This window comes from Ammospiza nelsoni, chromosome 6 (genome assembly GCF_027579445.1).
Source record: "Ammospiza nelsoni isolate bAmmNel1 chromosome 6, bAmmNel1.pri, whole genome shotgun sequence".
Lineage (NCBI taxonomy): Eukaryota > Metazoa > Chordata > Aves > Passeriformes > Passerellidae > Ammospiza > Ammospiza nelsoni.
Genome location: NC_080638.1, coordinates 50,166,571 through 50,192,720, shown reverse-complemented (window position 1 = coordinate 50,192,720; position 26,150 = coordinate 50,166,571). Strand labels below are relative to the sequence as shown.

Below are 26,150 nucleotides of genomic sequence, written 5' to 3'. Positions count from 1 at the left end.
TTTAATAGATTTATTTAGTATTCAGACTAAGAGTTAACTACTGAAGCAGAAAATAATTAAATTTTCTTCATTACCTTTTTGTCTACTGGGTACATTCATTTCAATAGGTCAACACAAATAACCAAAGACTTTTGAAATTTACTCTATTTTAAAACATTGTTTTACATTCAGAATGGCAAAAATGACCTGTGATTAGCCGTAAGAAAGTTCATTCAATCCGAATTCAAATGCTCAGAACAAACCTTCTTTGATACCCTAAGCTTTTGCATGATGTGGTGTGGCACATGAACAGAAAAAATCCTGCCCTCACACGTCGGTGCCTCACAGCCCCAAGAGGAACCTCCTGCTACACAGCGGCCACACAGGGACCTGCACAGACCTGCTGTGAGTACCCACAACACACACACTGTACCTAATCCTGCTGACCCTGACTGCTTCACAATTAGACAGGGAGCTTACTGTTGTCAGTTTGGCAAATCCTGTGCAGAATGTTCTAGAATATCATCTCCACTGCTAGCTCCAGTGGGCAGGAGAGATTTAGAACCAGAACTTACATCAAATCTCTCCTGACTACAGGTTCCAGTCCTGTTCTCATCTTTCACTGACCATTTATAATTTCTTCTTTCTCCAGAACACGTTTTATATCCCATGCAGTGGAAAACATCCTAGGCTTCCAAAAGCAGTATCAGTTTCATTAGACATTTAAAATAAAGAGCAACTACTGTAGACAATCAACATAAAACACAGTTTATTTCCAACCATTTGCCTAATTCACATGCAGACTGGTTTATATTAATTACACTGCATTTAAAAATAGCTTGGTTAGCTTTTAACCTTAGCAGTATTGCTATAGAGCTGAAGCTACACTGGTTAATATAATTTCTTTTCATTTAGAGAAATGTGGTTAGGTAGGTACTTGAACACTTCAGAGACTTTCCACAAAGAAATATTTATCCATTCAGTAACTTTCTGCTGCACTCACCTTACCCACATGAACATTTGATCTGTAAATCCCATGTTTGAAGACTTATTCTCCTGCGCACATCAGTCAGGAGAAAACACTTGGAAACACAACAAATATAAAAACATAACAAGCAAATAATACAAGATTACAGTAATAACTGAAGTATACTCCTGTACTATTTCAAGCTAGAATACTGAAGCCTTAAATAATTCCCACATTTTAGCACTGACACAGAACTCCCATACACAGAGTATATAAGCACGGGGAAAAGCTGTTTTGCAAGAGGTAGAAAAGGTTTTATAAAATATTCAGGCACAATTCTTAGCAGTGTTAAAAGCCATTAGAAAGTTACAAAGTAATAATGACCACTATACAAGATTTGTACAAGTTCTGTTTATTTTTACCCTTCAGAATAAAAGTATATTTCATGCACTCTCATATAATCTTTTTTCTCCTATATTGTTGGAAAAGTGTTTTTCTCCTATACTGTGTGTGATTACACGTTTTACAGGCTCTCAGGAAGTCTTATCACCAGAAGTTAAACAGAAAAACAGATGCACTATTACTTAATGCTTTTTCAAGAGAAGCAAGGGAATGCAAATGCTGTTTGTATAGGTTCATGTATCAAAGAACAGACAATCACACATGTAAAACCCATAAAAATATTATTAGTTCTTTTGGTTTACTCCCACCTCAATGAAGAAGAGCGTTTTTAGAAGTGAACTTTTTTAAAACACAGATTTTCACAAACATTTGCTTTACAGTGCAGTGGTTATACTCAAATTTTCACAATACCCATAAATCAAAATACCAAGATCACTACATTTACCATGAACTAAGAGACATTCACTTAGTGTCAGCTCAAACAGATGCTTTCCTTGACCTAAAGTATGTAAGGCTTTATGGGCAACAAGTTCTTATCAAAGATTTGCTTTATTTGTGTCACAGCATTTTGTTTTTCTCATGTTACTTTTTCTCTTGGTCTTTTTCTGCATCCAGCAGCGCTGAACGGATTCCCAGTTTCTTCAGCTCTTCTACAAGATCTCCATTCTGGTGCATCTGGAGGAGTATATCACAGCCACCAACAAATTCACCATTGAGGTACACTTGTGGGATGGTAGGCCAGTTGGAGTAGTTTTTTATTCCTGAATAAGAAAAAACAAAATTATTAGAGGTTTCCCTTCCTCTCTTAATAGAATGGTATTTTAAAAGGAAAGCATGGCTTCCACCTGACTCCACCACTGACATTCCAATTTTCCCATAAAGGCATAAAGATATCTACATAACAAGAGCACTATCAGAAAAAAAACCTGTATTAAAGTTAGGTTTGTTTCTCACCCCAACTCAAAGATGTGGGTTGAAAGATATGGAGTCAGCTCCTGTACTGACTTCAGCAGGAACTGGAGAAATACATCTCTCTTTACTCCCAACAAGAAAACATGACTTTCAATCAATTACAGAAATGAGAAGTATTGAAAAATATTGAGAACTGTTTACTTTCTGTTGTATTTCCCAGAGGGACTTTTAAAATACTTTATACTCTTACTGAACTCATACAGTTACACTTATTCCTGCAATTTCAGCTGCAAGATACATTTGCCCCTGTAGAGGCCTTATGAATTTCAAATTGCTTTATCTTTCAATGCCAGACCTTCCAGCACATGGGAGGGGCACAAAGGCTGAAGTCTTTTTAAAAGTGCTCATTTAACAAAACACAGCTCTAGTCACAATTATGAAGTACAGAACTAAAGTTTAAAACTATACTTCACAAAAGGCAAATGTAAGACCACCCAAAAATATAAAGTGATCAGCTGATACACACTGGAACAGCTTGTACTTAGACATCACAAGAAATTACACAAGAATCTTTGTATCCAATTTGCCACTTATTTAAATGATCCTTCAGACAAAGCCATCATTTCTGTAGCAAAGGAAATAGCTAAAACCTACTGTGCCTATTTTTATAACACAACCACAAGTATTTGATTAGATGACAAGTTTTGAATTCAACATTTTTATGTATTTTCAACATGGAGTGCCTGGATTTTTTCCAACAAAGGCATGAAAACAAACTTAAGCCTACAGAGGCACGTTTTCAGAACATCAGAGCCCACTCACCTTGGAAGCCAACCCCCCACCAACAAATATTAGACCTGAGTAGCTGATAGCACAAGAGAACTTGTTTTCCCCTAAGAAAACATTTTAGCCTCTAGAGACTAAAAAACAAACCCCCCCCCCTCAAAAAACAAAACAAACCATGAAGGTTATTAAAAAATAACCATGAAGGTAAAAAAATAACCATGTAAGGAAATTCTGCTCGCTTTATTGGAACTTAAACCACATTATTTTTTAGTAAATATGTGTAAGTGGAAATATATACAGTGTATATACTTTTATACTTAATGTATAAAAGGTGCAATATAGCTAATAATTAATATCCCTTAGCAAAATACAATATGCTTTAAAAATCCACTAAAATAATAGCAACCTAGAAAAAAAAGGGTGTTGTGACTAAGGGTTTCTAACCACAACATAAGTCAGCTAAGAGATTTTATTCTGACTTTAGATTTTGTGTGTGGACAACCACTCTTTCATAAGCCCAAAACAGAAAGTTTAGCATATAAATCAAGGCCAAAGGGAACCCATAACCATCTAACCTCTATCATCACCACATGCAGTTTCTTCCTTGGTTTGCAGAACTTTTAAGCTTTGATGTCAATTTCCACTTAGCAATACCTTTCTTAAATGCTCTTTGGCCTTAAACTGCCCTAAATATCCTCTGATGGATTAAAGTTTTAATTAAAAACCATGTTCCATGATTAAGACATGCCTAAAGATGACTCTCATCGAAGAGCCACTGCAGATATGAAATAGGGCTCATTTTTCTTAAGATACTGCAATGCTAAACATGAATTGAGAACAAAGGGCTCTGCATTATAAACCTTCTGCTAAGGAGCATTCCAAGGTAATATCTACACCAACAATTCTTTCATAGAAATATTTTCTTCAAGGACCCAACTGCACACACATACAAGCACTGATAGCACTCTCAAGGACCTATCCAGCTTCAGATAAAAACAAGCATGAAGCTCATTTGCTCTGTGTGCTGCATTTCTGGTGCTGGACAAGCTGCTTTAAATGCCTCAGTGCTGGGGCTCTCCAGGTCACAAACTGAACCCTCCCTCCCCCAGGGCAGCACCCCCTGACACTGCGGCACTGGGGTTACAGCAAGTCAGGGCTGCAATTGCTGCACTTGGGGTGCACGTTTCTGATGATTCTTTGGACATCCCAAAGGATCTCCATCCCCTCTCTGCAGACTGGCTCCTTGCTGTATTTCAGAAGCTGCAGCTTCTGCTCTGAACCTTTGTTTATTTTGGAAAAAACACTCCACAGGTCAGGGTGTCAGTCTGACAGCTCTGGCAGCACATTTAAGGTAAGTGTGAAACCAGGGTTGGTGCAAAGAAACAAGTACCCAGCACATTCCCACCCCTCTCCCCAGCTCCAGGTACCAATTCTCAGCCTCCCTTGGCAGCATTAGCACTAATGAAGGATGGGCCATGTCAAAGAACTGAATCAAGCAACACTCATTCCTACCATACTTGCTCCAGAAAAGCAACACATTTTCATAGATATCACAGAATCATTAAGGCTGGGAAGGACCTCTAAGATCACCAAATCCAACTGTTAAGCCAGCACCATCATTTACCAGTAAACCATACCCCCAAGTGTCATATCCACTTGCCTTTAAAACACTTCCAGGGATGGAGATTCCAACACTTCCCTCTGCAGCCTGTTCCAAAGCCTGAGTACCATCAGCACTGATACAAGCTTTACTGAGGGAAGGGTAGCCAAGGGTGGGAGAAAGGATCAACAACACCTGCTTGGCAGCATCCCATGTTTAGATACTATAGAGACCGCAATGAAAATAATCTGAGGGCGAACTACCCCAACCATCAAGTTTAAACCATCAATTTTCTAGTATGTAATCTCAAATGTCTCTGTCTCAGTGACTGGAACCAGTCTAACACTGTCCATTAGCTGAGAGCCAACTTAGAGAAACCTGAATTGCCATGGAGCCCAAGAGAGTGCCAACGTGTCTTAAACCAGCTTTGGTAAGGAAGGATTTGTGTCAGGGAAGTGTATCTTCAGCTCCAGTTCAGACAGAACACATGAAGTACCAATAATTTTAGTTTCACAGATGTGAGGTTTTAGGTAAAGAGGCAAGCAGGGGAGTTGTTCCAGCCTTACAGCTTGCCATATTTTAGCACAGTGTATATTTCACCAATTGAACTATAACTAGCTAAAAATAAGGTGTTTCAATAGATACAGGCAAGAAACCAACAAGCAATCCAGACATGCCTGAACTACCCTTTCTCCAGCAGCCTGCCCCTACTACAAATGTATAAATGCACATTTATTCAAACATTGAAGTTAGGTTCAGGTGTATAGTAGGAGTCCTAGTAAAATCTATGTATTGTATAAGTGGCCTTGCCCCGATCCTAGTTGTTCTAAATGGGCTGCAGCTGTGATGTCCTTAATTGGGCAGCAGCTGTGGCTAATGAAGATAACTGGGATAAAAGGGGGTGGATTGGCTGGGCAGGGAGAGCCTTGGAGGAGCCCTGATGAAGAAGCAGGGTCAGCACTGCTGTGAAGAGCTGACAAAAACCACTCAGGAGGTATGGGACTCTAGAAATATGATAACAACACAGGTGAACACAAAGCTGGTGGCCAGCTCTCTGATACAGAGATCTCCTCGCAGATCAGTCCTTTGCTGATTTATTTGATACTTGCACAGCTAAAGGTTCCACACCCCTCACCAGCCCCCATGCAGAGCAGATTAGGCTCACAGGGAGAGCCTAGCAAAGGCTCAGATGCTGCATATCTAAATGTTTGGCACTGAGGCCAGATCCAGCCCTTCAGGCAGTCACTGCTAGAATACAGTTGGCAACTTAGACAACTGCAACTTTGAGCAGCCCTGTCCTCTCCTGTGTCAGAGATTGCCACCACAGAAGCAGGCACATCCTCACATCCTGGCTTTTTAGGGTGAGTGGGTGATACAGCTGAAGCAGTACAACAATTCTGTGGCTGTGCCATTCCCCAGCTCCTCAAAGCTCCATTCTTCATGCTGGCTCTGGCACTCAGCTCACTGTGCAAACTGCTGCTTCAACTTGCAGGCCCAGTGATCCAGTTAATAAAATGAGCTGGCCCTGTGCACAGCTGGACAGGTGCCAAAGCTGGTGCATGGAAAGGACCAGAACAACTCCTTTAAGCACCTGAGAACCAGCAGGATATTGTGCAAGGGCACACTCTGTGACTGCGTTCTGTGTAGCTTAGACACTGGAGGACCTGATCAGGACACTAATTTCAATTTAAAGCTCTGGTAGCCAGGAGGGCAATAACCTCTCTCCTTGCCTAGCACAAGCCCAAGTTCATGTGGAGGAAAAGTTTAAGTCACATAAAAAGAAAATACTATCTACTCACGTGGTCAAGTGCTCAGGGCCTTATAAAGGCACTGCCCATTCAGTGGCTCACTAAAGTCCCCTCAACCAAAAGTAAAATGCTGATGGTTTGATTTCAGAGTTTTGTTTCCTCTTTAGTTTATGAATTGTGAGAAGAGATAAGAGTTTGTACTAACAAACTGTACAATTAATAAATTCAGATATGTAAACAAAGCTTAGAAAATTACCATGATTCACCTGAACAAAATCAACCTTCAGTAACAAAAAGATGTCATTACACAGAAATTCCAGTATCTAAGCTTTTATACCATACCAACTACTATAATTGTGAATTGAAAAGCAAACAAGGACTGGAAAAATCAGCCTTTTAGCTAAGAGCTAATAAAAAACTGAGTTAGTCAGATGACACCAAAAACAAAGGAGAACAAAGTCACCTGATACATGCCAACACGTGGCTTTACAGCACAATTTAGTGTATTCTGGGCAAGAACTGTTAATGCCACACACATACAAGACTAATTACTATGTACTTGCATGTATTTTTTTGTTTAAAAACTTTCTCAAATAATACTCAGCCATGCTCATTGAAGAGGGAAACATGAAAAGCATTACCAGAACAGATTACCAGCTTTCCTCAATGGCAAAAAACCTTATATAGAATAGCTACTACCACCTGTGCAGTAATGGTGAAACTATTACTAAGTATTTCTTGTGCAAATGATTAACATAAATTTGCACTTTATCAGGAGAATCCCAGCAGGCAGTGCCAGCTGGGAATCAAGTGGTGCAAGTCCAAGCCATACGTGAAATTTCACCATACTGTTCACAGGGAAAACAAAGCCTGATAATGAAGTATTTCAGGGTCTTTAATGCAGCTCTCTATCTCTGACCCAGGCAGGGCAGGGTGCCACAAAGAGCCCGATCTCCAATCATCACCCTGCACCCACAACTGCGCTCTGCTGATAACTGAGACCTCCTGAACACTACGAGGGTCACAAAAACCAAACCAGGGCGTCTGGGCAGCAACCTCAATGGCACATCTCTGCAATACACTCCCAGTTCTACCAACACCAAACAGAATCACAGAATTAATTAGGTTAGAAAAGACCTCTGAGATCATCGAGCCCAACCCATGACTGAACACTATCCTGTCAACTGGACCATGCACTGTGTGCCACATCCAGCCCTTCCTCAAACACCTCCAGGGACGGTGACTCCAACACCTCCCCGGGCAGCCCATCCCAATGCCTGATCACCCCTTCTGAGAAGAAATTCCTCTTAGTATCCAACCTAAGGCTCCCCTGGCACGACTTATAACTGTCCTCGTGTCCTGTCGCTTGTTGCCTGGGAGAAGAGGCCGATCCCCGCCTGGCTACAGCCTCGTCCATGCACTTCTAGAGTAATAAGGTGGCGGGTCCCATGCACCATGGACTCCTGCAGGTTGAACACCGCCAAACCCCCTCCGCCGCTCCTCACAGGACACGGGCTCCGCTGCCCTTCTCCCCACGATCTGGCCTCATTAGAAAATAGCCGAGCCCAACCCAGCCCACCCAACAAAGCCAGAAGAGCCAAGTTACAGGCGGGCCAAGCGGGCAGGGCCGCTCCCGCAGTGCCCCAGGGCGCTAAAGCCAAGCCCGCCCTGCCGGCAGCTCCCGAGGGCCCTTCCCAGGACAGCCGGCCCGGCTCTGCCCCGCCAGGCCCCGCGGAGGCGGCACCCAGAGGTGACCCGGACGCTGACCTTGGCGGAGGTCGGGATCCTGCAGCACGTCGTGGGCGCGGTAATCCTCCACGCCGTGCAGCCGCAGGATCTGCACCACGGCGTTGCTGAAGCCGCAGAGCGGCTGCGCCGGGCTGCCCTTCATGAACACCACCACCGGGTGCTCCCGCACCAGCCGCTCCACCGCCTCCCGCGACCCCGAGCCGCCGCCGCCCTCAGCGCCGCCGCCGTCCCCGGCCGCCTGGCTGAGCGGGCGCCCGGCCCGGCCCCGCAGAGCGACGCCGGTTCCGATCCGCCATGCCGCCCTCAACGCCGCTCTCATCGCCCCGCCGCCGGCACCGCCGCACAGCGCCCGCACCGCCCGCCCATTGGCGCACGGCGCGACGGGCCGCCGGAGAGCTTCCTCCGATAGGCGCAGGCACCCGCCAATCAGCGCGCACAGCCAATAGCGCTGAGAGACAGCGAGACCCGTCCCGCCCAGCAACCCTGAGGTGGCTCCGTTTTGCTAGTGGAGGGAACAGAGCGGCTGCGGCTGCATTGGGAGAGGAACCTGTCAATCAACCGTGGATCGATTAATCACGCGATTGGTCAGACTGCCCCGAGGCGGGGCTTTTCTCGGGATGCTCGGGGGGCGATTGGCGTAACGTTCCTTCCGGTTCCGGGGAGCGGCCGCACGCGGGGCCCGCTGCCAGTCTGTGCGCCGTCCCCAGCATGGCCGGGCCGCGCTTCCCCGCTTTCCAGGGTGGACGGGCCGCGCTTCCCCTTCTGCACCCCCGTCGGCTCCGCGGGGAGCGCCGAGCCGCACGGCGGGGAGTCGCTGCTGGGCGGCCGCTGCTGGGCTCAGCCTCTCCCTTCGGAGACCCCCGGGCCGTGGCGGCGCCGCCGACCCTCGGGCGGTCTCTGGGTTTTATCCCGCCGGCCCTTTGGTGGTGGAGCCCCCTCGGGCCGGGGCTGGCTGAGGGCCAGGGCAGATCCCTACAGAGGGGCCGATGGAGCCGGGCTGCGCTGCCGGGCCGCCGGCTGTGCGGGGTGAAGCCGCGGGGCTGGAGCGCGCTCGGTGGCAGCGGGGAGGCCGCTCTCGGACCAGCAGCGCCGTTCTGTCGGCACCTTCTGCCCCCGTAGGCGGCTGGGGCTGTGTGTGGGCAGCCGGCAAACTGCCGCATGGGGCTTTCTCCTTCCTGGCTTTGGCCGTGTCCGGGGAACGATTGGACTGCGTTCATTTGCCCGAGTCTGGTTGATTTTTGATGGGATAAAGCAAGCGGTTTGTCCCTGAGAAAGCAGCGGTGCTGTGCGTGCTCGGGCTTGGTGCTGATGGGGGAGAGCCGAGTGGTTTTGCACAGTTTGACCTTTTCTCCCGAGCAGCTGGCAGGGATGGCAGGGGGATGGGAAAATGGGAGCAAGATCGGGCTGGTGCCTGCGCAGCGGGATGGTGCAGTCGGTGCTGGAGCAAGGGCAGAACTGCCTGATGTAGCCAGAGAAGGGCTGGGTTTGGAGCGTGTCCTGCAGCCTGGCCTGTGCCACCAGCTGTGCTCGGGCTCCTGGGCACATGCCGAATTCTTTCCAAGAACTTGGCACAGAGCGTGGCGGTCTCCTAAAGCAGCAGGGCCTATCCTGTAAGTAGAAGAAAATGTTGATGAGTTTTCCTCTGTGCTAAAATACAGTCTGTCACAAATAACAAGTCACAGTGTATTTTGAGTGCTAATTTACATTGCAGCTGTAGCATCTGGACCTTTGGTATATTAATGACCATTTGTGTTATTTATATCTGTAAGGAAAAGAACTTTTACCATCCAGTTCTGTTCTTGTGAGAGTTTTGCAGACCAGCTTATTTTCAGCATTCAGAAGAGTGCTTGCCTAATTCTTTTTTTTTGTGGAATCCAGCTGATGCTTGAGTGACAATTTTGTTTTAGCTTTTTTGAAGCCACCCTCAGGATCGTTTCTCTTGCATTTTATTTAACTTTATTAAGAACAGATTCCAAAGGGAATTGTTGCAAACTTGCCCTCTGCCATCCCATGTGAATAGGTTATGAATAAGTATACAGTGTTGCTGCAGTATTTAAAAGTAGATGTATTTATGAGGAAGCACTTTTAATCTGAAGGCAAAGTTGATATGTTGCGTTGCTGATGAGCACCATGTATTTTGTGAGTTGGTGGGTTTTGCTTTCAACAAAACATCACAAGCTGTGATGATCAAGACACAGAGCAGTGTTTGCTTTCTGTGGTTAATATGTTGTGATTGACATGGTGAAGGTTGTGAAGTATAAAAAAAATGTCCTGTCCATGGTAGATGGAACTGCAGTAACTTATGCAGAGCAAAAGTATGTTTTCCTATTTGTTGGACTGTTTCAATATGGAAAGACATAAAAAGTGCTAAGTGTAATATCCCAAGGGGTCTCCTTTGTAATTTTAATCCAGTATAAAGATTCCTTGGGAGTCAGAGTGGAATTAAATAGAAATTGATGACAAGAAAGATATCTTTTTATTTTTAAAGACAACTAAGTGTTTTCTTTCAATGAAATATTGGGCTAAGAACAGAATACTGTGGTATTTGCCTGCCTTAATTTTGTCCTAGCTATTCCTACATAGCTCATTAAAAATAAGTAACACAAAGACATCATACTCAAGTGTAACAAACCCTTGTGAGTATACATGCTTTCAGAAGTCACGAAGAGCTGCAGTTCAATCCTCTGTAGTCCAAGAGGTGCCCCTGGTTGCTGTACCCTGGGCACACCAGGCTTGCAGAGAGAGCAGCGGGAGGAAGCCGAGGCACGGCTGCCGGAGCAGCAGCAGCGTGCGCAATATTCCTCCCACAGCTGCCACCCTGTTGCCACGGAGGTAATGACTTCTCCCGTGTCATTATTGATCTATCAACAGTCAGAGCAATTTGGCAGTCTGATATTGTTCAGCAAATAGAGTGATGTCTGCTGAACACTGAAGAAACTGCTATAAAATGCTGGGAAGCTTCTCAGAAGTCTTGTGTACTAGGCTAAACAGAAGTACTGGATTTGTAGTTACTGTAGTTTTATGAGATTGGCCTATGAGATATTAAGCTTAACAGAATAAAATATTTAGTATGGTCAAATACTTTTGGATTATGCAACATGCAGCACTCAATTAGAGGATAAATACTTTCATCTCCTGATAAGACTTAAAACAATTTGTCCATGTACACTCTAGAAACAGATAATTATGTCACCAGGTTCCATCTTCTGTTAGTCTAAGTGAAGCTTTTTGTGTTTTCCAGATAATGATTTAAATCATCTGTTCAGAAGAAACATTAATGGGATTTGCAAAGACTCCTGACATTTTGCTGATGCTCCTGTTAGAAGACCTCTCACCTCATTTTGGAAACACTAATAAAAGCACTAGTATTCAAACTGCAGGGTTTAATTGCTCACAGTCAGTCATAAACTGAGTTAACATCAGGCATTCTGCTACAGAACAGAATTATGATTTATAAGTTTGTGGTTTGTTCTCACATGGTGTACAAGGAGGTGGACATCCAAGAATGGTACTGTCAGCAAAAAGGTTTTTACTTGTTTTTTAAAAGGGTAGGGCTAAGTTAGCTGGGGAGAAAGAAAAGTCTCATTTCAGCTTATCAGAACAAGTCTGATATCTCTGTGTCATTCTGAGTTGTGCTAGTGACTGGAAAGGAAGTTCCTTCTTGTGCCCTAACAATTGAGCTCTATTTAGCTGGGGTTTTTTTTGTTTATTGAAGTTTTTAAGTGGGATAGCTTGAGCTCCACCTGTTTTGCAGTAATCTCAGTGTACCATCGTGGTATCATCTGGCAGCACCAACATATCCTCAGTTTTGAGAGCATTATGAGTTTTTAAAATGTGCTTACAATTCTGAGCTGCCTAAATAGTGAACACTGAAAACACATCTGTGAAATGTTCCTGGTTATTTTGGAAATGTGCTGGTTTTAAAACGTTGTGCAACAAACAGCAGAAATATAAAAATGCTGTGGGGGTTTTACAGGGAAAAAACTGACATTTTGAAATCTGAACTGTACCTAACTTCCTGTTGTGGGTCTGACCTGGAGCAAGTTTGTTTCTGAGCTGGATTAAGCTATATCCATAGATTAATGAAATAATATCCATGGATTTATGGCATATTCCTAAGAATGTTTTCATTAGCCTTAAAATACAGTGTTCCATTTCATAAATGAGATCAGTGAAGAATATTTACAAAGTGACCTGTATCAGTTTAACTGATGGGATAAACATGACCTAAGGCTTGATTTAAGCCATGTAAAGAGCTTTGGCAGAGAGGGGGTCATGGTAATCATCCAAGGAGACATGTCTGAGCCCCACATTTAAGAAATAGAATGGAAGGTCATGTTCAGGCTTGAATGTGGACCTTTGGATGAGGCACTCTTGAGACTTCATTTATTCTTAATGACACTGATGTCACTGTGTGCCTCTTTGCACTGAGCTTTGTGAGTTGTGACACTGTCTTGAAGCAAGGATAAGTAGTATGGCCTCTGTAATAGAGGAGCAGATTTATTCTTTGGGACAAGCAAGCTGCTTGCAATTGTTCTGGCATATGAAAATCTGTTAGATCCCAGTTTCTGACTTGCAGATGGTAGTGGTTCTTGAGTCTTTCAGTATTGCAGAGGAAGCATAATTTTATATGTATCTGTTTCCATGCAGAACTAAGAAATACTGCCTCTAATGAGAACACCTCTGGCCTCTTTTCATCCACGAAATTAGGAGTGCTAAAATCTTTGATGGGCCTTAGAAAAAGATTGGGCAAGCTCAAGAAAAAATTGATCTGCCAAATATGAAGATGCCATTATGGTATCAAGTCCTGAGCCATAGAAGGCTCAGTATATGCCACAGTGGAGATGGCCATGATATATGGAGTATCATCATACAATTTAATGAAGCTTCAACCCGTGCAGAGTAACCCCATACCACTTTAGAAGGCTGCAAGCACATACCCATGCAGAGTAACACCATATCACTTCAGAAGGCTGCAATTGTCTGCTCATCTTGTTCTTTAGCCCAGCCTTTTATACCCTCATGTTGATGCACTGCACCTGTGTGTCTCTGTTCCCTTTGTGGTTGGTCAGTGCCCCTGGGCCCTCCAGGGCTCATTGCTGTCAGTGCTGCTCCCCTGCTGCTCACAGCTGTGCCCACTGGGGATGAGGCTGGGCCAGCCCCACTCCCAATCACCACAAACTCTTCCTACAGCTGGGGAGTGGGACTGGAACTATGTGCATGTCCTGTTCTCTGATTCTTGTACCTTCAGCTGGGCAGTGGGACTGGAACTATGTGCATGTCCTGTTCTTTGCTTTCTGTGCACTCACTTTTGTCCAGTGTCATGGAAACAGCATCTTGGTCTCTGGTATGGTAATTTGTACAACTGTATTTTATTTGAAGTGCTGGAAGTGTCTTGGTTTTTAGTAAGGCTGGGAAAACCCCAGGGCACTCACTGCCTCTAAGAAGGATTCTTGTGCCCCAGGTAAGGTTTACCAGCACGCTCTGTCACAACAGTGGTGACAGGGATGCTTTCATTGGCTCAGTTTATTTTAAAAACGTGCAGGTGCAGTGAGGCACAAGAGCATCTGCGATTATCGAGCATGTCGTGACCACGAGGGGGCCCTGGCAGCTCTGGTCCGAGTTACACACTGACCACAGGGGCAGGGCTGATTGCTTGGTGCCTCAGTGGTTACATCCCTTCTTGTTCAGCACTTCTGAATTAGCTTACCTCTTATATATATATATTTTAGTTACAGTATTTTGCTAAGTAATTTTGAGAAATGCATCTTGTTACAAAAAATCAACACTGGCTATTTGATCTCCTCTGTGGCAGAAGGCAGACAGTACCAAGCATGTCATCACACATGACAATTTCCCCAAGTAAAAGTTCAGGAGTTTTGCACACATCGCTGTATTTGTAAAGTAGAAAGAATTGGTATGAAGAATCTTAATTATAAGGTTTTTTGTATATCTTAAAGAGTTTTTAAGCTTGGCACTACAATATTTCAATAAAGATTTTATTTCTTTGCACACCCTTTATTCTTTCATTTTTTTCTAGGAATATGTGTTTGTGAAATCAGCAGCTGCTTTGAACTTGCTGTGCTTTAAATCCCTGCCTGCTGACCACAGATACTGATGTGTGTATGTTAAAAGTGGCCATGAGTACAGTAGGACTGTTTTTGTACTTGGTCTGTAGAGTTTTTATGTGATGTGAAGAAAAACAGAAACACAGAAATGCAGAAACCTAAAATGCGAGAGGAGGAGTGGGTGTGTTGGGCATGCTTGTATTTGTAATGTGTGGACTCAAACATGAAGCACAGAATAAAAGCATCTCTTGTGGGAGGCAAACTCCTAAAGGGGAGCCCAGAAACTTGAATTTTTAGATTGATACAGTTAATTAAAAAGAAAAACTTGTAAAAGCAGAAATAACAATATACAGATAAAGGAGGTTTGGGGGGGTTTGATGTTCTAAAATATTTTTATTCTTTGTTTCTGAAGTATGAATATGTGTATATTTTGAAAATCTGACTTTTCAAAGAGTACTTCCAAATGCTGCATAGAGATACAGTGATTTCATTGCGCTCACTGTGTACATGCAGTGGTTTTATAACTGCATCACACAAACAGGTTTTTTGGGGGACAGTTCTTAACTATGTGCTTTAGAGGGCAAGCAGTTCTTTCATGGAACAAGCAGCTTCTCCACAAATGCAAGCATATGCATCTTTCCTAAATTTCCTTTAAAACAATTGCATGCTTTCTCATGCTTCCCTTAAAGTAAATGTCTTGCAATTCAGTGATTGAAGTTTCCATCCTGCAGTGCTTTAATGTTTCCTCTGAAGTTCATAGTAGCCTTCCTCCCTTGCTAATATCATGGCAGCTGGGATTGCTCCCCAGCCTTGACATAGCTGGCAACTTGCAGGGTAAAGAACTGGGCCCTGAAAGTTGTGTGTCATTTAATTGTAGCAGTTCTGGGGCTTGTATAAAGGCCTGCTTTATTATCAGCTTGACTTCATTTTAAACAGACAAACAAAAGCATTTTCAGCCTGGGAAAAAGCTCTGAGTTTCAGAACAATCACTTTCCTTGTCACAGTGATGCTCAGATCCCTCTGAATCATCCTTGGACTCCCTTTCTTATCAGTAGCCCTTTTGCTCTTTGTTCACATGCTACTTTTCCATCCTTGCTAGTCCTGGGAAACAGGAGGAGACAAAAGTGTACCCTCACAGCTGCTTTCTGTCACTGTACTTTAGTTTGAGACAATCAGAGTAAGTAGATCTGTGCTCTGTTTTAGTTTCATGCTTGACTACTGTGGTGAATGATTTAAGGTCTGTGTGCCATGGAAGGAGGAAAATAAAACTAAAAACTTCCTAGATGGAAAGTCCTTCAAACACTGGCATACAACAGTTTTTTTGGTGCAGTATGTATTTCCAATCCCTTAGAAGACTAGATCTAAACAAATTGTTCTACAAACCTATCATGTCTAGGAGAGGGGAGACTAATATTGGTGAAAGTGTAGCTCCAGACTACTGTGAGTCTCCGAGAAATCGGTGTAACAAAATTGTATTTGTGTGGGAAGGGAAGCAAGGAATAACTAATTATGGAATGTCATATATCAACAATTGTCTTTCTTCTCTCTTCAGAGGACTTCAGAGAATATTTTCTTAAAGTAATTGTCAACAGCTTCTATAATTAAAAAATTGTGGAGAGTAGTAAGGAAGAAAACCTAATGCAGTCGAATTGCACATAGGAGATTTGGCTTCAAATCCTGATTTTCATGGAGTCTTGGCTTCCCCTGGTTCATTTGCTGAGTGCCAATGGGGGCATTGCTGTTAGTTATAAAAGTTAGCACTGCATCTTCCTAAACCTCCAGCCAACCTTCCATTTTGCTGCTGCTCCCTTCACACTTTCAAAGCACATCAAAGAGGCCCCTTTAGGTACTGGAAGGTGCTCTAAGTTCTGCCTGGAACCTTCTCTTCCATTGTCACCCTGCCTGTGTGTTGCTCAGTAAACTGCAGTGTGTTGCCTCAGGCTGTCAGGGTAATTGATCAGGACTGGATTTCTAGGCCAGCACTGAGAGTTCACTGGATGTGACCAGACTTCGAGTGTATCACAGCATTTGTGAATTTGAAAATGGGGTAGTTCTTACTGAATGTAATTGGAATCACAGTGTCCCATTTGCCCTGCATTTCTGTTCCTTAGTGTTGAATTTGCTCTCACTCAGAATAAGCCCAGCTTTTCCCAGCTTTTCTTGATATTTGAGGTCAGTTGGGATGAAAAAGGTGTTATTTTTCTGCCAAATTTAATGCAACAAAAAAATTGGCTGAACTCTGAAAGTGACCGGGTGTCAGGACTGATCCAATAGCACAAAGTTGTACTTTCCTGTGGAGGTAGTCAGTCTGTGTTCAGGTGTGGAGCCAAATTAGAAAAAAGGTAGAGTCCAGCATATGCAACAGGGAGACTATGAAATGCTGGGTTTAAGTCCATGTGGTCTCTGGGTGAAGAAAAAACAGGAAGTTCCCCTGGTTTAACAGTGTGGTCCTTGGCCTGGTGCTCCTGAGGATCTGTTGCTTTGTCATCAGCATTTAGAGTTCTTGATTCCTCACTGAGGAGAAGTTCTTGTGTAGCAACTCCCCCCACCACCCACAAAAGCTTTCTGTCAAGCAATGTGAAATGTCTTGTAGCCATAACACAACACACAAAAAATGCTGAGAAGCTCCAATATTGAAACCTCTCATGCTAAAGACATGTCATGGTATGCTGCACAGAAATGTTACTCTGCCAACAAATGCTGTCCCTCCCACCCTGACTGCCATGTGACTCATTATTTGAGTATATTGCTCTACCCAAGCAAACATAAAGGAAAACATCCTAATATCTTGTAATAGTAGCTTGTCATCAGTCATGAGCATGAATCAATGGGTGTGTTACACTAATAAGAGAGAGCAGCTACCCTGCAGCATTTTAAGTGGTTCTCTGATACCCTGCAGACATCATGCAGGCCCTCCTGTGCAGCAATCCATGCCAACACTTTTGTAGCATTTGGTGCTTTCCACCCAGTCTCTTGGGCATTCTGCTCATCACAGGAAATGCCTGAAAATGCTGTATATTCACTGACTAAATACTTGTGGTTTGGTTTATAGGCCAGACTAACTGCTTCTAGAAATATATTCCTTTCTTCCAAAGAAAGAGAGCTAGGGCTACTGTTTGTTACTTTTCAAAGCCCCTCTACTATTCCACGCTGCTTGCAGTCATTCTAACCTCTCCTTTGTCATTTAGGTGTGGTTTGTGGGCAGCTTTTTATTGTTTGAGTAATGCACTGAATGCTCCTTTACTTAATGCCTGCTGTTTGCCTGTGTGTAGGGATTTTTCTAATTCAGCATGTACAAGCTGTTTGAGGGAGTAGAATCAGATCCATGAAAGCCTCCACATGGGGAATTGCAGAAAAGGAGCTTAATTCAAGCAATTTTTAGATACAGTGATGTATTGTCCCCCACCAGCAAGCTTTCTGAATACAAGGGGTTTAAAAGATCTGGGTTTGCAAAGTAACTTCCTAAGGGGTGGTTTCCTAAGGAATTAATCTCTGTCATTGACAGTGTTCATCTACTCACCATGATAACTGAACCTGCTTTCTTAAGGCAAATTCACAGAATTTTATGTTCTTTGTCATCTACCTATTCTAGACACATTCCTTTGGAGTGTAACCCTTCTGGATTGTATCCATTTCCTCACACTATTCCAAAGGCCATTGAGAGATAGTCAGCTCTGAATTACCATGGGTAAGGGCAGTTGCATAGGCATAGATTCAATTTTACACATTGTCTTTATGAACTTCCTCCAAGTAAATAGTCTGTCAAAAGCAAACTTGTATTCACAGGGGTCCCAGGACAAGGGAAGAGACAAGAATCTTGACTCCATGTTTCAGAAGGCTGATTTATTATTTTATGATATATATATTATATTAAAACTATACTGAAAGAATAGAAGAAAGGATTTCATCAGAAAGCTTGAAAGGAAAGGAATGGAATATGGAATGATAACAAAATCCTGTGACTGAGCAGGCAGTCTGAGACAGCTGGACTGTGATTGGCCATTAATTAGAAACAGCCACATGAGACCAATCAAAGATCCAGCTCTTGCATTCCACAGCAGTAGATAATAATTGTTTACATTTAATTTCTGAGGCATCAGCTTCTCAGGAAAAAAAATCCTGGCAAAGGGATTTTTCAGAAAATATCATGGCTACACAAACCAGCGAATGAATTATTTTCCAAGTTAGTTGAAAGGCTTGCCCAGTAACACAAGGAGATTACAGCACTCATTTGCCCTCTCAGTGACAATTTAAAAGGTCAGTCACCCCAAATTGTACCACTACAGTATATATTGAGGGCAGTTGAAGCTTCAAGGTCAGAACCAGCTGTAAAAGTGCAATCCTTACCATGAAGTTCTGACAAAATTTCCTGTGACCTTTTTCGCTGCTGGTAAGGGATAGGGATTCCTGATGCTTTGGGAGCAATATAAGTACAGAGCCATTGCAGTTAAGAGCGTGTTGGCACACGGATGGCAGATCACCTGGCTGGCTGTAGGCAGAAGGGAGCCCACGAAAGCCCAGGGAACGCTGCTGGTGAAGCAGCCATCCCACCCGGCCTTAGAGCTGTCATCCCCTGCCTCTCGCAGGACTGGGGAGCTCACCCTTCCTTTTGAGCTATGTATCTCGAGGCCCTTGGCCGCAGAACTGTTATGTGTAATCAGAGATTTTTATCGCAAATAGCCCGTTTTTCTGCTCGTTAGGCAGATGAACCGCCCAACATCCCAGCAGCAGAGGGCAGCAATATAACCCCTGGCAAAGAGGACGGTTTAGTGCTTTATGAAATACAAGCTTTTCACAGGCTCATTCAGTTTGTTTATATTGTTGTTGAAATATGAAGAAGCTGTTCATTCTTTCCTCCTTCCCTCCCAGCGGCTCAGCACACAGGCTCATATGACTACAACTTTCTGATGCTGCGGACGGAGCACAAAACGTCAATGACTTCCCTTCTCTCGCTGGGCTACAGAACCGACGCTGTGGCTGGCAATGCACCTCCACTGCTGCTCCTTTTGCTTCTGATCTTTTTGCATAATTGAGCATACGCAGTAGACTTTGTGCCTGGATCAGTGCTGCAGTGGAAACAGGTTTTGTTTCCTAAGTCTTCGTTGATTTTTTCCCCCAAAATACCACTTCGTGTATCCAAATAAATGCATGCTGGCAGTTGGCACTGCCAGTGATGAGCTGGTGTTGTTTCATGCACGTGTAAGTGCTGAGGTGCAGCCTCCCTGCTCGCTGGCCATTCAAAGAGACATTAACACACATCCCCACTTGTTGGCACGGAGCCACCGGCACGTGCAGGGATCGCCCGGGGCTTGTCGCCGGTCGCCTGGTGCTGGGTGACTCCCGGAGCTCCGAGTCCCCCAGAACGCGACACTGTGAGAGATTCAACCTCTCCTGCTGCATTTAATCTGCTAAAAATAGCAGAGTGCGGTGCTCGCCCGCCGCTGCCGCCGCCGCGCAAGGACAGCCCGGCCCCGCCGCCCTCGGCGGGGGCTCCGCGGCCGGCGGCGCTGGCAGGGCAGGGCGGGCCGGCCCGGCTTACATAACACCGCCCGCCGGGCCGGGCCGCGGCGGCGAGGGCGGGCCCTCCGCGCAGCCCCCGCAGCGGCGGGGCTGGTGCCGGGCGGCCCCGCCAGGCTCAGCGAGCGCCCGAGCGGCCGCAGCGTCGGCGGGGGAGCGGCAGCGCGGCCCGGGGCTGCCCGCGGGGGAAGCGGCGGCGGCGGTGCCGCTCGGTGAGTGCCACGGGCCCTGCTGCGCTGCTCGGGGCCTGTTGCCGGCGCTGGGGGGCTGCGGGGGGGAGAAGTGACGAGGCGGCGGCGCCTGGGACTGCACCGTCCCGTGTCCTGCCGTGCTGTGCCGTCCCGTGTCCTGCTGTCCCGTCCCGTCCCGCGGGCGGGAGCGCGGTGCGGCGCGGCGCGGCACGGGGCAGGCGGGCTCGGCGGGGCTCGCTGTCAGCCCGCCCGGCTCCAGACCCGCCTCCTGTTGCTCGGCGCGCCGGGCAAAACGCGGCCGGGACAGCCCGGTCCCCGCTCGGCCGCCCGTCCGTGTAACGGGGAGAGCGGGCACCGCCGGGGCTGCAGAGCGGGAGCGCTGGCGGGGCTTGTCCTTGCCAGGACAGCTCCGTGGGTACTACGAGAGCTCCCTGTCTGCTCGTGCTACACCAAATACCGTAGCTGCAGTAACTGCAGCATATCTCCCTAAGTAATGTACGCTGAACGGTCAAAGCCTTTTATTTAGCTTCTTTCAGAAAATCGCACCTGCCAGCCTGGTTCAGCACTTAGCTGCGTTCTGCAACTTTTCTTCAGATAGATGTCAGGCTCTTGCCAAAGTCAGTTGCTCAGCGTTACTGCCACATTTCTTCATCTGTAGGTTCCCACTGCCAGGACTCTCACTGCGGTTTGCAAGGTCCTTGTTACTCTTCTCAGAAGAACACTTCCCACTTCTCTCCCCTTCAAACCTATCGGATACATCCCAGCTTGGCTCTGTTCCCCTTAAGGGGATCTGACCTTGTCTCACATTTTCTTCCTAAACAGAAAATTTCCCAGTTTTTCTATTATAAAAGCAGCTAACATTCTGTGTAACTTCTGTATGTAAAGTTCCCCCACACCCTAAAGTATACTGAGGCTTTAGTTTTTCATATACTGTTCTCTGCCATCTGTTTTATGTTTTATTTGCACATCCTTATTGGCTTGGCCTTGTGTGAGTTTAGATCTTTGTCCAGGAAAATTTTATTCTACTCAAATAGGTTAACAGACTGAAATCTGCAGGAATTATGCATGTATATGATGACTAATTGTGAAAATTATGGTTGCAAGACACTGCTTTATTTTGTGAGTTTATCAGAGCAAGGATGCCTGTTTTCCCCTTTGCCTCAAATCTACGCTTGGCTGTCTTGAATCATTAATGAAAAATAAAATCACTATGCTTCTCTTGCCACTTCCTTGCTGCTAGTTTTGGTTGTTACTTTTTAGCCCTTGGCATGGTGTATGTCATCTGAAAATCTTTGTACACAGTGTTTGTTTTCTGGGGAAAGAATTTTAAAAATGCCACAAAACTTTAAAAGCTGATTGGTTGCCTTCAAGTGTTTTTCTTCTTTTCCTGGAAGTGTCTCAAATCTGCAGCTGTTGAAATGCACATCAGCTTGGCACAGTCTCTGTGGCTGCCAAATGTGTGAGCCAGTTGGATCTCAAGGAAATGTAACTTATTGCAGTTGGTCTTGTGGCGACTCTTTGTTCCACAAGAAACAAACATCTTTTGGTGAGTCACAGCAGCATTGTTCCCTGTAAACTAGTTGTCAGGAAATGGAGTCTGACAATCCCAGTGGTCCCTCTATAAAAGCAGCTTTCCCCTACACCCAGTGCTGTTTCCATGTTGTTTGTGACTCATTAGATCCAGAGTCCCCTCAGATTCCCAAGGAAGACAGAATTAGCTGCTGTTCAGGGTGTGGTATTGTGGTGCTTGCCTCTCTTGTTGTATTTCTTCTGATAGTTCCAGTTGTTCCCTTCAGCCGTATTTCACTGCTCCTCCTTTCCCTCTCCCCTTGGCCAGGGCTTGTACCCTATCTCCAAGTCTGTTTCTGGCACGTGGCCTTTGTGCGCTAACCTCACTGGACTAACCTCATTGGCTTTTCTTTGGGAATAAGCCATTTTTTGTGCTCTATCTGTGGCTTACAAATCATCCTTAAAACTGTTGTATGCACTTGTGGATGCTTGGCTTCAGAATGTGGCTGTACCTGCATGCACATGACTTTGGAGAGCAATTCCACTGCCTCAGGGGATGCTCCACACCTGCATTGCAGCTTCAGAAAGATAACTGGCATCTGTTGGAAACAAGGTTTTTTGCCAGCATTTAATATATGTATACACATGAGTCTTGGTGTGTGTCCCTTATGTAATATTTTTTGCCATTTCTCAGTTTCTGCCAAGTATGACATAAGGAGAACAGCTCCAAGGTAATTAAGTTCCTGCAAATTTTGTAGAAACAGGCCAACAGGGAAAAGCAAGTCTAAAATCAGACACTTGCTAGTTTTCCCAAGTTTTTAGATCAGTGACTGAGTGATACATTCACATTTGACAGTCTCCATTTGGGAATAATGTGTTTGTTGCAAATGAAGCTGTAAAGACAAGGTGAGAAGGATTTTGTGAGTAAATGCCCCTGAACTGGCATCTCCCTTAAAACTTCAAAGAATACAAGTAACATTGATATGGTACATTGCATTTTGAACATGGGAACAGAAAATTTTTGTACAATTCAGTGTATACTCTTAATCCATCAAGGAACACAGCTCTGCAGATCTGATTTCCTGAGGTGGCCTGGTCACAGAGTGCTTTGTTTTTACATCCTTGCATCTCCAGGGCACAACTCCTGTCTTTGTTCTTCCAGACACACATTTGCACAAGTACAGAAGGGCTGTGATCTCACTGTGATGACACTTTCTAGTGTCTTTAGATTTGTTTTATTTTGACAAAACTGGCCAACAGTTTCAAGACTGCCATCATATAAACATAATTCCCATGAAACCAAGCAAAAGCAGTGACCACTCACCCTAACCCAAAATAATGTGTTCTAGCAGGACAAATCTCAGATCATTGGTAGCAATGACAAGATACTGCATTTCTGTTTTGATTTGGGGTTTTTCACTGTTAGTCCTTGTCAGTTGCAGATGGATTTTGTGGCACAGCTTTGGTCTGTCCTCTCAAACATGTTCTGCCATAGACAGGTGCAGGACTGTCCTTAGAAAGGGCCCCCTTATAACTGGGTTGTGTATGTCTGTGTAAGGATTGTGGGCCAAGTGTGAATCCTGGTAATTCAGGCATGTGAAATGAAAAGATCACATTGTAGCAGGAAAAATTCTTGAGCTCCAGGAATGTTAACAGAGAGTGCAACTGGCAAGGGAGTTTTTTGCTTGGCATGTTTTCTATATGAAGACAAATGTTTCATGTACCTGAGATCAACAGGAATAAATACCAGGTCCTTTAATACCTTTTTGAGTCTGGCTGCAGAAACCTTCTTACTGTCTTTGGAGCGCAGCAAGTGAAATACTTTTACTCTTGAAGGAAAATATCTTCTAGGGTAGTGCTTACTGATGGTCAGTAATGCCTCAGCTTCTTCAGGCTGCAATTCCATGAAATCGAAACATTCAAAACAGGTGGTCAGGGTCCCTTTTGATCATGCAAGTCTGCTCTGAAATAACTGAATGATAGGAATTTAGTGTCTTCAGTTAATATTGGTTAAAGTAGCCTGAAATGACACAAGAAAAATTGAAAAGTGTAACAGTGTCATTAGCTGCTATCAAATGCAGTGTTTAAAGTTCAAAACAGCTTGATAATGATTAGTTATAGGGCCCAAATGTCACAGCCTTAAATTTTGCTTACATTTTGGTCTGAAATACAGTTTTATTGCCTGAGGCTGGTATTGGCATATGCAGACTTACAATATTTCTATGACTAATTGCAGTGTTGTCAGTATCAACTTAAACACAGTCTTGTTCTTTAGTTTGAAAGTTTACTCTTGTTTGTTTTCCAGTGTTTGTTGAGGGCATAACAGTTGAAAGTATCAAGGAAATGGAGTCTTTTAAACTGAAAGTGGAGATCCTTACATAAGTATTGCTCCTTACACACTCTTCTGCAATGCTGGAACTCCAAGTTAGGCCTTGCCTTCCACAAGGAGGACTGATGATTCTGTAACAATGTCTGTTAGACATTGCTGTGGATTCACTGCTTTGTAGACATAAAGTAGCCTGAACTTTGCTTATCATATGTTCCTGTATTGCTAATAAATTGTATCACAAGATGGTACTGCCTGAATTACAGAAAAACTATGCAGAGAGTAGAGCCCTGGGGTGTTTAACTTCAGGTATCTCAAGTGGCCCCTTCTCAATGCTGAGGGAAGAATGGTAGGTCTAACAGGGATGGTGGTTCTCACTGACACCCCATATCAGGTTAATAAGCAATCTTTGATGTCTCTGTCTATGTACACAGCTTAATTGCATTTCAAGGAAATTGCATTGATTTAATTTCTTTTCCTTAGACAGAAGTGACTTTTAATGTCTCTGCTATTACAAGTTTCTTTTCTATGTTACATTTAAATAAAAGACATGGACTTGATATCAAGTCCTTCATATCAAGCAATTTCAAGAGAATTTCTGCTTTGACTATAACAGACTGAGGATTACAGGGCAGTCTCAGCCTTGGGATAACGCTGAGCAGGTGCATAAAAAAACATACTGTAAGAAATTAAAAGATAGCAGGAAACTAGGAGAACCAGGAGATTGTAATTTGATTGGAATTCAGGTATCAAGCTGTGGCTTGTTTGTTTTGTTCTTGATTAGTGTTTATTTAGTGGCACTGAAAGGTGAAATACCTGCTGTTACAGTTGTGCTATGCAGAAAGCCTTTTGAGAAACATGACAGTAATACTTGGGAGTGCAAGCTGAGTGAGAGCCTCACGTGGCACAGCTTGTGCTGGGGAACTTACTGTTATATGTAGTAGATTTAGTGCCTGTCACCAGGGAATCCTAGACACACTTTACATAAGGCTGCCTGCTGCTCCCCTTGTGGCTGATTATGGTTATAATAAGAATAGAAGGGATCAACAGCAATCACCTGGTGCAACTGCCTGACCACTTTGAGGCTGAGTAAGAATTGAATCACATTATTAAGGGCACTGAATGCCTCAAACACTGACAGGCTTGGGGCATTGACCACCTCTCTAGGATACCTATTGCAGTGTTTGACCACCCTGTTAGGCAGGAAATGCTTCCTAACCTCCAGTCTAAACCTCCTAATGTGGCTTTGCCTGCCCCAAGTTAGCTCTGTGATCTTGAAGGAGCATGTACAGTCAGAGGTTTAAAATGGAACCAGTGATGTTGGATGCTTTGTGTGTTGCTGGGTCTGTCAAAGGCTGCATTGATTATGATGCTCTTGAGAGCACCAGTGTCTTCATCTGTGAACTGGGACACTAACATCTATTCCCACAGGGTACTCTTGATGTGTGTGGCAGCTGTGTTGTAGGTGCCAGGTGGGAGTGTGTCACAGGTGTGACAGAGTAAACCACCCACAGTGGATCTGGGTACCGTTTCATTTTAAAACCAACACTAGAATTTTCACTCTAAAAGATTATCTCACACACTGACTCGCCTACTCACTCATCTGGACTGAACAATGATAAATTAAACAGTGAAAAAAGTGTAGAGGTTACTTTTGGCTGTGTTTTATCTCCATCTCACATAGAAGTGATATGTTATTTAAAGCATTACATGCTTGTGTTATTTTCCTGCCATTATAATGAGACAATTGTATCATAAGAACATGTGTTGTTTCTGACTGAGGAGTTGTTTGAGAGATGTAACAGCTGGTCTTTATCCAGCCTCTGTGCCCCATTGTGGGTGCAGCCTGAAGGAGTTCAGGGAAGCTGAAAGTGGAAAGTGTACAAGCACTGATGTACCCACTGCATTTTCAAATCAGTTACATGCAAAGACTGGGTCATGTGAAAAAATATCCTCCTACCTTAAAGTCTCTGTGATTAAATAAAATAAATAATTTCTCTCAGTTCTGAAGCTGTCAGTTCTTCCCCAGGCTGTGCATTTCCTTTAGCTTAGATGATTTATTTTTCTTAATCCCAGAGTCTTTTCATGAGCACTTGAGTCTTTGGTAGTGGTTACATGAATGGCAGATGACAGCAGCTGGCAAATGTAGGTGATGTTTCTTATGTAAGTCAGCAGAATTGGTCTGTAGGTGCAGCAGGGTAAGCACAGGCTTTGTGTGAAGTACAAGACTTTAACCCTGGCTAATAACACCGGCTCAGTAAACGCTGCAGACGCGCATTAATTTAGATCTCCAGATTAAGAGAGCACCCAAGGAAAAATTTGCTTCTTGCCTTGTCTTTTAAGTCCACAGGAGTCAGGGTAGAAATCTTGGCTCTGTGACAGTACTGCCTTTGGCT

The 26,150-nt window shown here is 44.3% G+C and overlaps 2 protein-coding genes and 1 non-coding gene across 4 annotated transcripts in view; 2 read left to right on the top strand and 1 right to left on the bottom strand.

The window, feature by feature from the left end:
* Positions 1-726: 726 nt before the first annotated feature.
* GLRX5 (glutaredoxin 5) lies at positions 727-8,853 on the bottom strand. Its single transcript, XM_059474907.1, has 3 exons — positions 8,721-8,853; positions 8,162-8,635; positions 727-2,109 (listed from the first exon to the last, which is right to left on the bottom strand). Exons 1-3 carry the CDS (start codon positions 8,851-8,853, stop codon positions 1,931-1,933), a joined length of 786 nt encoding a protein of 261 aa, XP_059330890.1. The 3' UTR covers positions 727-1,930.
* Positions 8,854-10,824: 1,971 nt separating this feature from the next.
* LOC132075227 (small Cajal body-specific RNA 13) lies at positions 10,825-11,091 on the top strand. Its single transcript, XR_009418740.1, has one exon. It is a non-coding gene; the product is annotated as a small Cajal body-specific RNA 13 (non-coding RNA).
* An 8,734-nt stretch (positions 11,092-19,825) lies between these two features.
* SYNE3 (spectrin repeat containing nuclear envelope family member 3) overlaps positions 19,826-26,150 on the top strand; it is a 65,270-nt gene continuing 58,945 nt past the window's right edge. For both annotated transcript variants that reach the window (XM_059474982.1, XM_059474981.1), the window contains exon 1: positions 19,826-19,940. The gene's annotated coding sequence lies outside the window, so the exon portion shown is untranslated. The remainder of the gene's footprint in view (positions 19,941-26,150) is intronic.